Here is a 15,176-nt window from a genome sequence, read left to right as displayed (position 1 = left end):
GGTGGACCAGGAGTTACATACAGTTATGAGCTGTCCCATGTGGGTGCTGGGAATTGAAGCTGGGTCCTCTGGAAGAGTGCTCAATGTTCTTAACTGCTGAGCCATCTCTCCAGCCCCCGCCATTCTGAATGGAGAGATGTATATAGTTATCGATGTCCTTAATTTTGAGTTGGCCATTTCCCCTCTACCTTCACACTTCATGCACATCTACCTAGATACTTTTAAGTTTTAAAATGTTTGAGATTTTATTATTATGTATACGTGTGTTTTGCCTGCATGTTTGTCAGTGCACCATCTGTGTGCAGTCTGTGGAGCCCAGAAGTGGGTGCTTAATACCCTTGGAACTGGTTACAGATGGTTGTTAGCCACACGAAGTGCTGGGATTTGAACCCAGGTCCTCTGGAAGAGCAGCAGTGCTCTTAACCACTGAGCCATCTCTCCAGCCCCAATTTAATTTTAATCATTTAGTTTTTGTTTTGTTTTTCAAGACAGGGTTTTTCTGTGTAGCTTTGGAGCTTGTCCTGGAACTCACTCTATAGACCAAGTTGGTCTTAAACTCCCAGAGATCTGATCACCTGCCTCTGCCTCCTGAATGCTGGGATTAGATGTGCCACCATACCCAGCCCTTTATTTACTTATTTATTTATATTAGGTCTTTCTATATAGAGCACGCTGGTCCACCTGTAAAGCAAGTGCTATCACTGCACAGACCTCACTTTGGCACGGGTATGTTCTGGCGAGTCTCCCTCCATCGTGTCTCTGTCTTCCGTGAGGCTCCCTGCTTGACCCTGGTCTCACTGCCTTTTAGCGATCCTTTCATGGTAACAAAAGTCTGACCACTTGAGTTTTTTCATTTCTTGGGCCCCAACTTCATCCAAGGGAGCTGAGGCATCACACAGTCGGTTGTGATAGGTATCTTGCCAGGCAGAAGCTCCATGTCTTTTGATGCCTCATAGATTAGTCAAAGGGGTCAACAAAGCCTGACAAACCTCTCTGAGGAGTGAATGGGAGGTGAGGGGAGGGGAGGGAGGGAGGGAGGAACTGTGGTTGAGGAGTTGATGGGGGGAGACTGTGGTTGATATGTAAAAATGAATTTGAAATTTAAAAAAAAAAGGGAAGTAAAAAATAAAAAGCAGGATTAGAGAGATGGCTCAGAGGTTAAGAGCACTGCCTGTTCTTCCAGAGGTCCTGAGTTCAATTCCCAGCAACCACATGGTGGTTCACAACCATCTGTATTGAGATCTGGCGCCCTCTTCTGGAGTGCAGGTGTACATGGAGGCAGAACACTGTATACATAATAAATAAACCTTTAAAAAAAGAATAAAATAGCCGGGCGATGGTGGCGCACGCCTTAATTCGCAGCACTCGGGAGGCAGAGGCAGGCAGATCTATGTGAGTTCGAGACCAGCCTGGCCTACAAGAGCTAGTTCCAGGACAGGCTCCAAAACCACAGAGAAACCCTGTCTCGAAGAAACAAAAAAAAAAAAAAAAAAAAAAAAAAAAAAAAAAAGGAATAAAATGTTTAAAAAATAAAAAGTAAATTGATCAAAGGAATTTCTCAAGTAAATGTAAGGAGCCAGGTATGGTGGTGCATGCCTTTAATCCCAGTACTCAGGAGACAGGGGCTGGCAGATCTCAGTGAGTTTGAGGCCAGGCTGGTCTACAAAGTGAGTTCCAGGCCAGCCAGGGCTACATAGAGAGACCTTGTCTCAAACAACAATAGTGTAATAGTCCTAGCTGTCCTGGAACTCGCTTTGTAGACCAGCCTGGCCTCAAACTCACTGAGATCTGCCTGCCTCATCCTCTCAAGTGCTGGGATTAAAGGCATGTGCCACGACCACCACCAGGCAAATAAATATATTTTTAAAATGTATATTGATTGGGTTCACATGAAAAATCAGTTTTCTAGACTCTGACTTGTGTGCCCCCCCCTTGCTTCATGATCATCAAATACCATAAGTCTGCAGCACTATGAATTTTTTTTTAAGACAGGGCAGTGGTGGGGCACACCTTTAATCCCAGCACTTAGAAGGCAGAGGCAAGTGACTAGCCTGGTCTACAGAGTGAGAGTTTCAGGACAGCCAGGTCTACACAAGGAACCATTTCTCGAAAAACCAGGAAGGAAGGAAGGAAGGAAGGAAGGAAGGAAGGAAGGAAGGGAGGGACGGAGGGAGAAAAGGAAGGAAGGAAGGAAAGAAAGAAGGAAGGAAGAAAAGAATGGTCAGATGGACAGACAGACAGGGCTTTCTAGTAGCTCAGGCTGTCTTCAGAATCATGGTCTCTCTGCCTCTTCCAGGTGCTGGGGTTATAAGCATGCATGCAGCTTGCCTAGATTTCCCGTCCTGTCTGTGTGTTCTCTGGTGGGTAAAGGACTTCCTGAAGGTGTAGACGAGGTTTTCCTAGCGGTTCTGCTTGTTCTCATCCTGCTCCTCTGATGTTTGGCCTACACTGTCATGTTTCCAAATAGCCCCACCAGCTTCTGCACTTCTTATGTAGACACAGGTGTCACTACTGCCATAGATGAACGGTTACATGCCATCTGGTGACCACATGGCTCCCAAAGGTCTATAAGTGGCGGTGTGTCCTGTCCTTCCTAATTATTCACCCCTGCCTCTGAGTTCTATGGTTTCTTCTCTGCTCCTGTTTTTCTTATTGTAATTTATCATGATTTTTTTTATATATATGACTAATAGGTCATCATTTGTTTTACTCACCTGGAAGACGGTGCATTTATTACTAGATCATTCGAATGGCCTTGTAAAGTCTTAAAATTTTGCTTCCCCGCCTATAGCTGTCTGAAGAAAATTGTCGCCCGTGGGTTCATAGACTTTCATGCTTAGACTCCGGGTGGTGAACTGTTCAGACAGGGTCTCACTGGGTAGCTCTGGCTAGTCTTGAATTTACGGAGATCTGCCTGGCTCTGTCTCCCTAGTGCTGGGGTTCAAAGTGAGCACCACCGAACTTGACAAATACTATTTATTGATTTTTCAGACAGGGTCTCACTGTGTGCCTTGGCAGGCCTCAAACTCATAGAGCTCTGCCTGCCTAAACCTCCAGAATAAATAATGCGAATATTTGTTAACACGGTGTAATTCTATAGTCTGCCTGAGACCTGAGCGATGATGGATGTGTTATCTGAAGTTCACTCCTCTCATGATGCTTAGGTTTTATGTGTTTGTTGTTGTTTCAAGACAGGGCTTTTCTGGGTAGCCCTGGCTGTCCTGGAACTTCCTCTGTATGCCAGGCTGACTTCAGACCCAGAGATTCACCTGTCTCTGCCTCCCTCAGGGATGCGATTAATGGCACCACCACCCTGCTAGGTAGAACCTTTGATAACCAATTCCTCATGAGTTGAGACCTCTCATGGCGTATGCTATGCACCTTCCTGACTCTCAAGCCTTTGGACCTTGATCGGCACAGATCAGAGCACTCACTGCCTTTCTGCACCAAAGTCAGGAGTCACCCTAATCCGTGTATCACATAATTGTGAGCAGACCCTGCTTAAAGATGCAGCTTGGGTCTCTTCATGAGCCGTTGGTAGTGTTTTGTCTGTACCACCAAATGGCTTATTTGGAGTGGGAAGGATCATGTTCACTAGAATCCTTTTTCCTTTTGTTTTAAAGACAAGATTCCTGTTTCCCTGGCTGTCTTTGAACTTGCTTTGCAGACCAGGCTAGCCTTTATTCAAGAATGTGTATGGGGGCTGAAGAGATGGCTCAGCAGTTAAGAGCATTGCCTGCTCTTCCAAAGGTCCTGAGTTCAATTCCCAGCAACCACATGGTGGCTCACAACCATCTGTAATGAGGTCTGGTGCCCTCTTCTGGCCTGCAGGCATACACACAAAACATTGTATACATAATAAATAAATAAATATTTTAAAAAATGTGTATGCTGAGATTAAAATGCACCATCAGACCTGGCTTACTAGATTCCTTTTCTAATGAACGGAATCCTTTTTTTGTTTGTTTGTTTGTTTTTGAAGACAGGGTTTCTCTGTGTAGTGTTGGAGCCTGTCCTGGAACTCGCTCTGCAGACCAGGCTGGCCTCAAACTCACAGAGATCCCAGGGCTGTGATTAAAGGTGTGCACCACCACCACCCAGGAAGAATGGAATCCTGCTGACCACAGCAGTGATCAAGCACAGGCTAAGCCAGTGACAGAGACCAGCATGTTATGTCTTGGATAATTCACAGCTATCTTGATTTCACTGGGCACTTGGGATTTTGCTTGGTGCTCATGACCACTGGCAAGCATGGGTTTCTTTAGTCCACTCCAGTCTCAGTTACTAACAGCAGCAGCTCTCAGATCACATACTTCGGACCACACAGTGAGGGTCACAGAACCACTAAGAAAGGTTAAAGACTGAAAGGTTAAGGGCTGAAAGCAAAAACAGGGCACAGATGCAGAAACCAGGCCACAGCAGGCTGGATGGAAGCGAGGTTGGTTCTTAGTACCGATGATTTTCCGGGCTGGTTTCCTGACTAGTGATGGGTTTGATGGGTACTAGAGATGGAGATACAACAGACTTCTACTGTATAAGATGGAAGAAACCCATGTAAGGCTCAGTATAAAGACCGCTGTTTTCTATGCAGGAGAACCCAGAACAGGCCCAGCCTGCTTTCTCATGACTACAGCTAGACCAGAGTCTTGTGCACCTAAGGGCACTGCTGGGCCCTCCCTGCTACCCCTATGGATAAGGGATAGAACAGGGAAGTTTTATTCAGCCCATGGGTGTAGGAGCTAGGCTGTAGGGCAAGCTACTTATGTTTCCTGCACACATGGTCCAAGTAAATGCTCAAACCTGAGCTCCCTGCCTCATGTTTCCTCAAGGTTTGTTTCTGAGACGGGGACTCACTATGTAGTCCTGGCTGGGCTGGAACTTGCTATGTAGACCAGGCTAGCTTCAAACTCAAGAGATCTGCCTGCCTTCGCCTCCCTAGTACTGGGACTATAGGCGTGTGCCACCACACCCAGGTTCCAGCTACACGTTTACCATGTACACTCTGGCTGTGCGTTTGTGGGTGCCTGAAGAGCTCCCCACATGGCAAGCCTGCCCGGCCTGTGGTTTCTCTGAATCTGAAAATGTTCCTGGTCTCAGGTCTCCTTCCCTTCTTGAGGTCACATTTAGTGTTCTGCTTGTTATCTTCCCCCACACACCAGCGGCCAGTCCCAGCAATGCTACCAAGGGATGCTTTGTGCTTTCTACTGTCCTGAAAAAAATACCTGCTTATCAAAATGGGAAGTGCATATGGACAAGCCACCAGGCCCACTACAAGTCTTTTCTGGGCTGTGCCAGGTCTTGGGTTTTTACAAGCTCCTGGTGAAGAGGTAGATAGAAGCATGGAGGGCTTCATGGGCAGCTTGCTGTTCCAAAGCCCTGTCCCTTGGATATACCCATCCCTGTGTCTGTGTGCACCTGAGGCTGGAGCTGTCACAGAGCGCTTGCCCACCATGCAAATGAAGTGCTGGATTCATTCCCACCACCCCAAACTAAGCCTTGTCAGCAGGGGCAGATGTCCGAGGTCATCTTTTGCTTTGTAGCTAATTCATGGCCAGCCTGGGATCCGAGATTCCCCCCCAAAAAATATAAACCAACCCCTGCAGCTTGGAGTTCCCGAAAATGTCCTATCTGTGAAAATAATGTCCACTCTTTCAAAAGTCAATAATCTTTTCTGGGCAGTCTGGGACTAGGAATGGTGAGCAGTGTGACTATGGCGAGCTCTATGGTGAGGGAGCAATTATTCATCTTGATTGACAGGGGGGTACACTAAACATAGCCACACGAAAGCTCTATAAGCACTGTACTCTATCACCCCCAGTTTGATACTGTCTTATAATCATGTAAGATGCAACCACCTGAGAAATGGGTGAAGGACAAGAAGACCTCTTTGAATCTTTTTTAAAAACTTCAAGAATTCACCCATTGTTTATTCAAGAAGAGCCTGAGACTTTGATCTCCCCAGGGGCCGTCTCCTGCTCCAGGCCTGTGAAGCAGTAAGGGAAGGACACCAAAATACACTGTTTGCCTCTGAGGCCGACAGCAAGATGACCACAGAGCTCAGCAAAAGCTCAGTGTGTCTTCTACACGTCACTCCCAACAGTGGCAGCTGTGGGCCCGATCCTGCCATCTTTCCCGTGTCTGAACCCACTCCTTCCACACCCCAGGGTAAATATACTCGCCCTGCAACCTCCTCTGGGAAAGTAGACAGGAATGAACAGGAGCGCATACACCTGGAGCGAGGTGGCTGCCTGTTCTAACCACTGTGAAGTTACGGGGAAGGATGGGAGTCACCATTTTCCTGCCTTCAGTCAATGGAGTTAGTGTCAGAGGCAGAACAAGGCTGGGTGGCAGAGCCACACACCACTTAGGCTACGTCTCTAACTGGCAGCTTAAGCTCGGGGAGAAGAAACTAACCAGGATGATGTGTGCTCCTGATGCAGTCAGAACCAGCAGCCATCCCAAAAGGCAACAGTGTGGCCTCTGGTTCTTGGGGGGAAACTACTTAAGAGCACAATAGCCAGGCCCACTTGTGGGTGTTGACTGGGAGACTCGGGCTGAGGAAGATCAGGTGCACAGACCAGAGTTCTCAAAGCCAGTCTGAAACATGGGCACCAGACCTCATCTGTAGGTATGTCTAGGCACATGGGTGACATGTTAAGCTAGCTACTGGTTCTGCTGCTGGGGGCGCTTCGTTAGCCATTCCCCCATGAGGCATATCTGAATGTTGGCTAATGATGTGGCTGGCCTGTGTGCTGGCAGGGCGGATGTTACTGGGCATCTCCTGTGTTGCCTTCTCAGATAACACCTCCTCACACCCTGCCTCAGGCCCCATTTCCCAAGGTCCCCAACCCGCTGAGCCCCAGAGCCAGCAATGAGGCAAAAACCACACACACAGACAACCACAGTCCATGGGGGACCCAAGAGGTCCCAACCTTGTGATGTAAACTAGCATGCGCCCTTCCGTATCCTGCAGGCCAGTATTTCTACTGAGAGCCTGGGCCAGAGCGGTATCGGTACCCTAGGACCCCCCAGGGCTGGAGAGGCTGGGAGCAAGCAGGTTAGCATTCGTGTGGCTGCAGCAGCCTGGCCCGGTCCTCATCCAGAAGAAATGGAGACTGGAGTTTTTGGCCTTGCAGGTACTTCTCCAGCCCCTAGAAACAAAGGATTACAGCAGCTAAGGGTCCGCCTCATCTGCCTATACCCGCTCCAGCCACCCCAAAACAGCATTCCAGTGCTACCCTGTCAGGGTCAGCAGAGGGCAAGTGTCCTTCCTTTAGGAAGATTCCCCAAAGTCTGGGTCTCAGCCTTGATTCTTCTTTTTTCTTTTTTTTTTTTTCTTTTTTCGAGACAGGGTTTCTCTGTAGTTTTTGGTGCCTCTCCTGGAACTAGCTCTTGTAGACCAGGCTGGCCTCGAACTCACAGAGATCCGCCTGCCTCTGCCTCCCGAGTGCTGGGATTAAAGGCGTGCGCCACCACCGCCCGGCTCTCAGCCTTGATTCTTTCCTGTACCCTGTCCCCTCCCTAGACTTGCAAAGGCCTCTAGACCCCCAGACCCCTCATTCATCGGCCAGCTGAAGCAGGGCTGTGACCTGTCTGCCACCCACTGCCCGCTTCTCCCATTTTCTTCTTCTGGTTCACACAAACCAGACTTCACGAAATCCTAGACAGGGCCTGCACACTCACCTCTCCAGAGTATGACACCAAGGGCGAAATCTCACAGATGGCTGGAGGGTCTCCATTTGGGAGCAAGCTAGAGGAGAGCAATGGTCAGCATCAGTCTCTATAGTGAATGCTGGGGACCCCCAGCACCCTCGGGACACGAAGAGGCAAGCGCCTGTCCAGCATCAATGCCACACGCTAGTCTAGTTGCATTTCCACAGCAGATTCCTCCCTCTGCACAGCCCAAACCCATGCATGCCATCTGCCAAGTGACAGACTCTGACCTAGCTACACAAATCACTACACAGGGTCCCTGCACGGAGCTCAGGCAGCCAGGCCAGCCGCACCTCCAGCACAGTAACAGGGGAGACAGACACCAAAGGTCCTTTCCCTCCCCCCATTCTGAAGGTCAGACTTCCCTGTATCTCTTTCAGGGTCAGACTTAGGTCTCATCTTCAGAGCTTAGGAGAGTACACTTGGGGACATCCTAGACCCTGCCTCTCTGACTTGAGACTAAGAGGCTGAGTCACCAAGCAGGCTGTCACATAGCCACCTCATTGGTGTGGTGCTGTCTTAGAAGCCAGCCAAGATGGTGGCAGCATCAACAGGTCCCTGGGAGGAGAGTGCTGCTCCCCAGGCTAACCTCAGAGCCTCTCACCCAGATTGCTCAGGAAGTTGGACTCCATGCTCATCCAGGAAGTGGGCTCCGGCCTGCAGAGCCCAGCGGTAGTGCTGAGTCAACAAGGCTCTCCTGGAGGTGGACGGGTTGTCCCTGCTGGCTGTGTCTGCGTTCTTCAGTGGGGAAAATTCCTCCTCTCGAGATACTTCAAAGGCAGCGAAGTTCCTGTGAGAGAGAAGGGAGGGTTCATCATGCTGCATCCCAGCAGGCTGTTCCGCTCTGGACAGGCAAGGGGAGGCCAGATTTCCCTAAATGGGAATCTGTTCCTGTGAGGATGGTGGTCTAGGAGGGCCCCACAGGCACAGAAGCCCCTTACTTTCCTGAGATCCTAAGAAGCCTCGAATCCTCCAACTCTCACTTGCCACCGGCTCAGAGGTAGAGAACACCGGGACTAACCCAGCAACTCCAAAACCCAATCTCGGGTATGGATTGTGGTCTTCTCAGACCTGTGCTCTTGCTCTTGGGGGAACACCCTCTGGACTTCCTGAGACAGACTATAGTCCCTCACTCCCCCACCCCTGCCCTGCCCTCACCAAGCTTCCATTCCCCTACTGTCCCACGGGACCTCTGAACCCACTACCAGAACAAAGAGAGGGACGAAGAGAAAAGTAAGTGACTTCTACCACTAACTTAGCAAACTGGAACACATCAAACACAAACTTCTCCATCTTTATCCCATTCGGTCTTAGCGGCTTTACCAGATTTCCCTCCTCATCCACGTACGGGACCTTCTTCACAGCCACATGCAGCTTCAGCAAGGGCTCAAACTCCCTGGTGGCAGGAGGGCAAAAGGGGTGTGGTTCAGACAGGGCACCCCGGAACGCCAGTCTTCACATGTGTGTACCCGGTCAGGTGAGGCGGCACTAGGAACTAGCTACATCTCTGGGAAAGGACACAGATTTTCTCCCAGGATCCCCAGGGCCAAAAGCCAGGAACCACCAGCCAATGCTGCCCAGGCTAAGGACAGGGCAGAGGTGGCATCCATGAACAAGGGGGTCAAGATAGCCTTGACCAAGGGTCTCATCCGGGCTGCCCAGAGCTTGACTCGGGTGGGATCTGGCTTGTTGATAGTGACAGAAATTCTCGCTACCTGACCCCTTTGCACTCCCAACAGGGGCCCAGCTCAGGCTAGGTCAGCGCTAGCTGTTGTGGGAGGTAGAGACTCTTAGATTCTAACAGCCACCTGTAGCCACACACCTGGTGACCATATCCAGGAAGTCGCGGGTGAAGAAATGGTTGCAGATGTTGCCTGCATTGTAGAGCAAGCTCCCGTCAGCCCCTCGCAGCCCAGCAGTCTCAGGGCTAATCTCGCTGTATTCCACCACCTGGGGGACACCATCCACCTGGCACACCACGCCCACAGGCTCCTCGGGGTATGCTTTCTCCACCACCTGCAGCCACCAGGTATAGACTCAAGAGTGCTGGGAGTGACAGGGATGAGAAGAGGGACAGGGTTCGTGCAAGAGATAGAGCCAAGCGCCAAGGATAACGAAAGCTTGGCGCTCACCTTGGCGCCACAGTCTGCTCCGCGAAGCACACAGAAGCCTATGAAGGCTGGGTCAGCCAGCCGCACCAGGATGTTGTCCACACAATACACGTGCACAAACTCCACGCCCCGCTGCTTCATGTCCTGAAGGATCTGGTGGTCAGCCAGTGCACTATACAAGCCACCATTGCCATCTGCAAAGGAGAAAGGAATGGGTCTTCCCACCGACTCCGGCTTGATCACCTGCTCAGTCTGGTAAATGCAGCAGGAGCAGCAGCCACCAAGAGCCTTGTGACTGTATCATGTGACCGATGAGATTCCAGACTGAGCCGGGGCCACACAGCCTGTTTGAGCACATCTTACCTGGGAGCCGGGCCTCCTGACCCACAGCTGCCCTCTCTGATCCAACCCTTCCCTGTCCAAGGTGTGGGCCATACCTGGCGCCATAGCAACTTTGTCTTTCCGTTCCAGTATGGCCTTGCCCTCAAAGGTCACAGCGGGTAGCATACGCTGCTCGAACAGGACCACGTTATCGGGGTCTAGGTGGAAGAAGTCATGCTCCTTGAAGAACTCGATGGTGGGTCCCAGTGTGAACTCACTGGTCATGATGTACCTGTAAAAGACTGGCAGTGAGTGGTTTCCAGAGGAAACTGGTTCACAAGTCTGCACGGGGCTCAGTAAGGGCAGGTACTGGGCTCTCTAGGGCTGTGCTAGAATAGGGTCTCAGGCATTGGTGTGGGGCAGGCCTGGGTCACTTAAGTAAAGGTGGTCTTTCTGGGAGATTTGGCAGGGAGGACACACCAGGGCACGGTGCAGTGGGTTCCCAGTCGCTGGCCAGCCAACTGTTCAACGCGGCGGATCCGCTCTGCCTGCAGTTGGTACAGGGTCTTCTGGCTGGGCAACCCTACTTGATACATGCCCTTGGGGTAGGTGACGCCCAAGCGAGTGCCCTGCCCACCGGCCAGCAGCAGGACAGCCACCTTGTTCAGAGCAATCTGTCGGAAACCTGGAGGGGAGGCGCATCGTGAGAAAAGGCCTCTTCTTTCTCTAGAGAGAGCCACTCATGAGCTTGCTACTGCACGTCTTCGGGGTCTACTAAGCGCAGGAGGAAGGACGTGCATGGAAAATAACTCCACACAGCACTTCCTGAACCGCCACCCTCCCCTTCCCCGTAGGCACTAACTCTTCTGGACAGGATGGGCAGCGTCTGCCCAACCCCCGTCCCACACGGCGCTGTCTACCTTCCTCTTCCCACCGCAGGCGTGTCTCTAGGTCGCAGCGGATCGCGCTGCCTACGAGTTCCGGGGGCAGGGGCTGCAGGCGCGCCTCCAGGTCGGGCAGAGGGCCCGGGACTTGCGCGCAGGCAGCCGAGGCGCGCTGGCAGTGCTCACGCAGGGCATCGGGTTCCAGTGAGGCGAGCTCCGCCAGTAGCGCCGCTCTAGACTCCGGAGCCAAATCACCCCAGAAGCGAAGGAGATGATCCTGGCCAGCGCGCTGCAGCTGTGCTCGCACATCCTGCTCCGAGGCCATGCTCCAAACGCAGCTGCTGGCTCAGTCGGCACTAGAGACCTTATGACCAACATCACGAGACCTCAGGCGGGAGGCACAGATCCCAGAGAGGCCGGCCCAGGGCGCAGCCCCTCCACCCGGACCCCGCCCTCTTCTCCGTTGGGGCTTCAGTTCGGTCCTCTTTGGCTCCGCCCCTCTTCAATCCCTTTTAGTACCGTCCCCCTCCAGGTTCCTGGACCAGAATCCCACGACCTGGTATCTCCGTCTAACTGCGCTCCAGGCTATGCATAAGACCCCAGATCCCTTCTACCCCTGCCCACAAGCTTAAGGTGTATGGTCCAGGACAGACCCTCCTAGTCCCCAAGGCCTAGGCGTTTCTCTCCTAAGTATCTCCCACCACGCCTCCAATGTGGGCGGAGCTATTTTATACGTGCCCAAGGGAGGAAAGAGAAGACTTGCACCGGCTAGGTATTCTCTTGGGCTGACCAGACCCACCCTTCTGCGCGTCCACAGCCGAGAGGCCTGGGAGCCTTTCCTGATAGAGTCTGAGCCTAAGAGGAGTCTGCTTGATCGTGTAAATTTTGACCGAGAAGCCCCTCCGGCGGGAGATCTTTCTGAGGTCACTCGGAGGCCGGACCCAGGCTGTCCTAACCCTGTATCGGTTCCTCCTCACCTGCCTACCTTGACGGACTTGGTTTCCAGACCCGCTAGGCAACCACTTTCTGCTTTATTTTGCTTTTTCATAAAACCTTTGGTGTGTGTGTGTGTGTGTGTGTGTGTGTGTGTTGTCTTTTCTAGGTAGGGTATTTCCTGTGTAGCCCTGGCTCTCCAGGAACTCTGTAAACCAGACTGGCCTTGAACTCAGAGATCCTCTTGCCTCTGCCTCCCCGGTGCTGTGATTAAAGGCTTGCGTAACTAGCGCCCGGCTTACATCGGCTTATGTAAAGCCTTTTGTATATAAAAACAAAGCAAGAATGGAGGCCACACATTCTCTTGGACCAGACAGGGTTTTTGTCTACAGCCACAGCATAGCCTTGCAATAAATGGCTTTTCTCCCATCTGAACACCCTTCTTCACAGCTCTTCCTACATCCTCTTCTGCCTGACTTCTCCATGGGACGTGTACTCCCAGAGGAAGAGGCAGGACACTGTTTCGTTCGTTGGTCTCCTTCTGTCTCCTTCCATGAAGGGCAGACACAGGGACATGTCTGTGTACTGAAGAAATGAGTGTTGGGTCCCAAGTCAAGCACCAGCAAAATGTTCCGGGAGTGCTGGCTGAAGGGAGGAATGAGCAGAGTCTGTCCTGGTGCGGTGTGACTTCCAGGAAATGTGCGGAAGGAGAGAGCAGCAGCCAGACAGGAGTCAGGTGAGCAGCATAGGCTTCACATCCCAGGCCAGAGCCCGCGGCAGCCATTATTGCCTTTGGGGCGAGGCAGAGAAAGAAGGGCGTGAGCCTCTGGTCAGACAGGTCAGCTGTGACCTGTGAGCCCTCTAGGTCGTGACGGGCTCCTAAATTTTGCCTCAAGGTGTGGGCATGGATCAAGGTCAGAGGTTGGAAACACAGGTTTGTACAGCTGAGAGCATTTCCAAGACCAGAAGACTATCTATGCCTCCCTGGGCAGGCAGAGGTACCTGTCACTGAGTCCTGGTGAAGCTGCGAGGTTGGCAAAGTCCTGCTGGACCCAACTCTCTGTATTGCCTGCCAGGAAGAGGTGGCTTTTCCTGTTTTTTGGTTTATTTGTTTTATTTACCTATTTATTTAGTCAAGGGCCTAGGACTAAGGTCTGAGTGGACACCAGAGAGGTCGAGGGAGGGCGGGGGTTGGCCAGTACAGCTGGCCTCTCTCCTCACAAGTGGGAGCTACTCCAAGAGACGTCGGAGTCTTGCCAACCTCACGCCCATCTGTATCCTGCACACCTCCCTCCAAGGGTCGTGGTTGGCAAAGGGACACCTGCTCTGGATTCTGGAAGTTCCCTGGGTGGCAGCAAAACTGAAAGCCATAGGGCGGGAAGAGAGTCAGGCCAGGCTGGGAGAGGAATGGAAGGAGGAAGTCCTCAGAGTTCAAGTCAGAAAAGATGCAGGCCAGCACACCTTCGTCTTGCACCCAGAGCTAGGCATTGATTCCACGCTCTTCCTGATCTTTCCCCAATAGTCAGTCATACGGAAACCTACAGACCTACCTTTTCCCGGGCTCTGCACAATGAGAGGCTCTTATGTCCTTTCTTTTCTTTCTTTTTTTGAAATTAACTTATTCTTTCACAACTTCATACATATATAATGTATGTTGATCATATTCCCATTATCTTCTCTTAGTCCCTTTTCCTCCTACCAAATCCTTTCTTCTTCCCAACAAGGACCCTCATGCTTTCATGTCTGTGTGTGTGTGTGTGAGAGTGTGTGTGAGTGAGAGAGAGAGAGTGTGTGTGTGTGTGAGAGAGAGAGATAGAGAGAGAGTGTGAGAGTGTGTGTCAGCACAAACACCAGGAGCAAAGGCATTTTACTAGTGACTTTACTGCTGAGAATCAGGACCCTCCTTCCCTCCCTCAGCAACAATTAACTGCCTAGTGCTACCTAGGAAGGGGTGGGGCTTATGAGCTCCACATCCTCAACTCGGGCAGGCTTTTATTTTTTCTGCTAGTGGACTCAGGCTCACCGGGGCTCTAGCCTGAACCTTGTTGGTTTTGCTGTCCTGAGCAGCACTGGTTTCACCTGATGCTGGTGGCTACTCCATCGCTGGTACCTACGCATGGTCCTGAGAATGCCCAAGGCCTCATCCTGGCTTGGTGTTCTGCTGCACCATTCCCTCACCAAAGCTTCCTGCGTGCCCACTATTCCCTGAGTGCCAATGCCAGGCCTTGGGGTGGCTCTGTCCTATTACCAAACATCAAAATTCATGAGGAAACAGTCACCACAGTCAGGCATGCACGGTAAAAACATCTAAGACTTTTTGGGCAGAGGAAGCAGGTACGTGAGAAAGATCTGAAGTGTTCATAGTAATCAATCAATGACAAAGGATGCTCCTCTATATGTAGCCCAGAGCCTGAAAGTAAGGGTACATGATGAACACCCTAAGGACTAGGCAAGGCATGAGGGGAGGAGAATGTGAAACCCCAGAGGGTCTTTGACCAGGTCTGCCCCTATAGGGGTAGCTAAGCTCCAGAGGCCTCGACCAAAACACCTTACCATGAATGAAGCACAATTTTGAGTGTGATGGATGTGGTAGTGTGCACATTTAATCCCAGCACTCAGGAGATCTGAGTTCCAGGTCAGCTTGGTCTACTAGCAAGTTTCAGGACAGCCAAGGTTGCATAGTAAGACCCCGTCTTAGGACAAACAAAGAAAAGTAATTTTGAGTGAGTAACCCCTAGAAATGGGGAGCCAGGGGAGCTGGGCAGGGAAGCTGGGTGCCAGGGGAGCTGGGCGCCAGGGGAGCTGGGCAGGGAAGCTGCTTCCACGCCTGAGACACACAACCTATTAGAAGCCTGTCCAGAGGGGCTGGAGTGAGGTCCCGAGTGAAGGGCCTATCTGGAGGCTTTCAGCCACATTGCTGAAGAGTGTCCCAGTGTGGTTAGAAAGTAGACGCACCAGTTAACGTGTGGACTGTTTTCAGTGGCAACTGTTCTGTTTCTGTGACATTCGGAAGTTTGGGAAGGTGACCGGGTGGAGGATAGAGGACAGGCAAAGGAGTTGGTAAGGGGGTAAGGGACCCTAAGGGAGGAGGAAAGGAAGAAAGGGAGGAGAAGGAGAGAGAGGGAGGGGGGGCGAGGGAGAGAAAGAGAGAGAGAGAGAGAGAGAGAGAGAGAGAGAGAGAGAGAAGTAAAAGAGGAGAGAGAGAGAGAGATAG

At 51.5% G+C, this 15,176-nt stretch overlaps 1 protein-coding gene across 2 annotated transcripts; it reads right to left on the bottom strand.

Annotated features, from left to right (window-relative positions):
• Positions 1-5,920: 5,920 nt before the first annotated feature.
• On the bottom strand, positions 5,921-11,432 carry Uap1l1 (UDP-N-acetylglucosamine pyrophosphorylase 1 like 1). 2 transcript variants are annotated; one of them, XR_003378806.1, is made up of 10 exons: positions 11,066-11,432; positions 10,626-10,830; positions 10,262-10,437; positions 9,846-10,018; positions 9,536-9,729; positions 8,969-9,109; positions 8,318-8,503; positions 7,684-7,750; positions 6,933-7,151; positions 5,921-5,983 (listed from the first exon to the last, which is right to left on the bottom strand). XR_003378806.1 is itself a non-coding variant. In XM_005346310.2 (9 exons), exons 1-9 carry the CDS (start codon positions 11,352-11,354, stop codon positions 7,059-7,061), a joined length of 1,524 nt encoding a protein of 507 aa, XP_005346367.1. In that variant the 5' UTR covers positions 11,355-11,432; the 3' UTR covers positions 6,906-7,058. The 2 variants fall into 2 exon arrangements, 1 of the variants encoding a protein (XP_005346367.1); XM_005346310.2 differs by lacking the exon at positions 5,921-5,983 and having other exon boundaries at positions 6,906-7,151.
• Positions 11,433-15,176: the final 3,744 nt, after the last annotated feature.

Source organism: Microtus ochrogaster, chromosome 4, assembly GCF_000317375.1.
Source record: "Microtus ochrogaster isolate Prairie Vole_2 chromosome 4, MicOch1.0, whole genome shotgun sequence".
Lineage (NCBI taxonomy): Eukaryota > Metazoa > Chordata > Mammalia > Rodentia > Cricetidae > Microtus > Microtus ochrogaster.
Note: the sequence above shows the minus strand (reverse complement) of the source record. Positions and strands in the feature narration are given on the sequence as shown.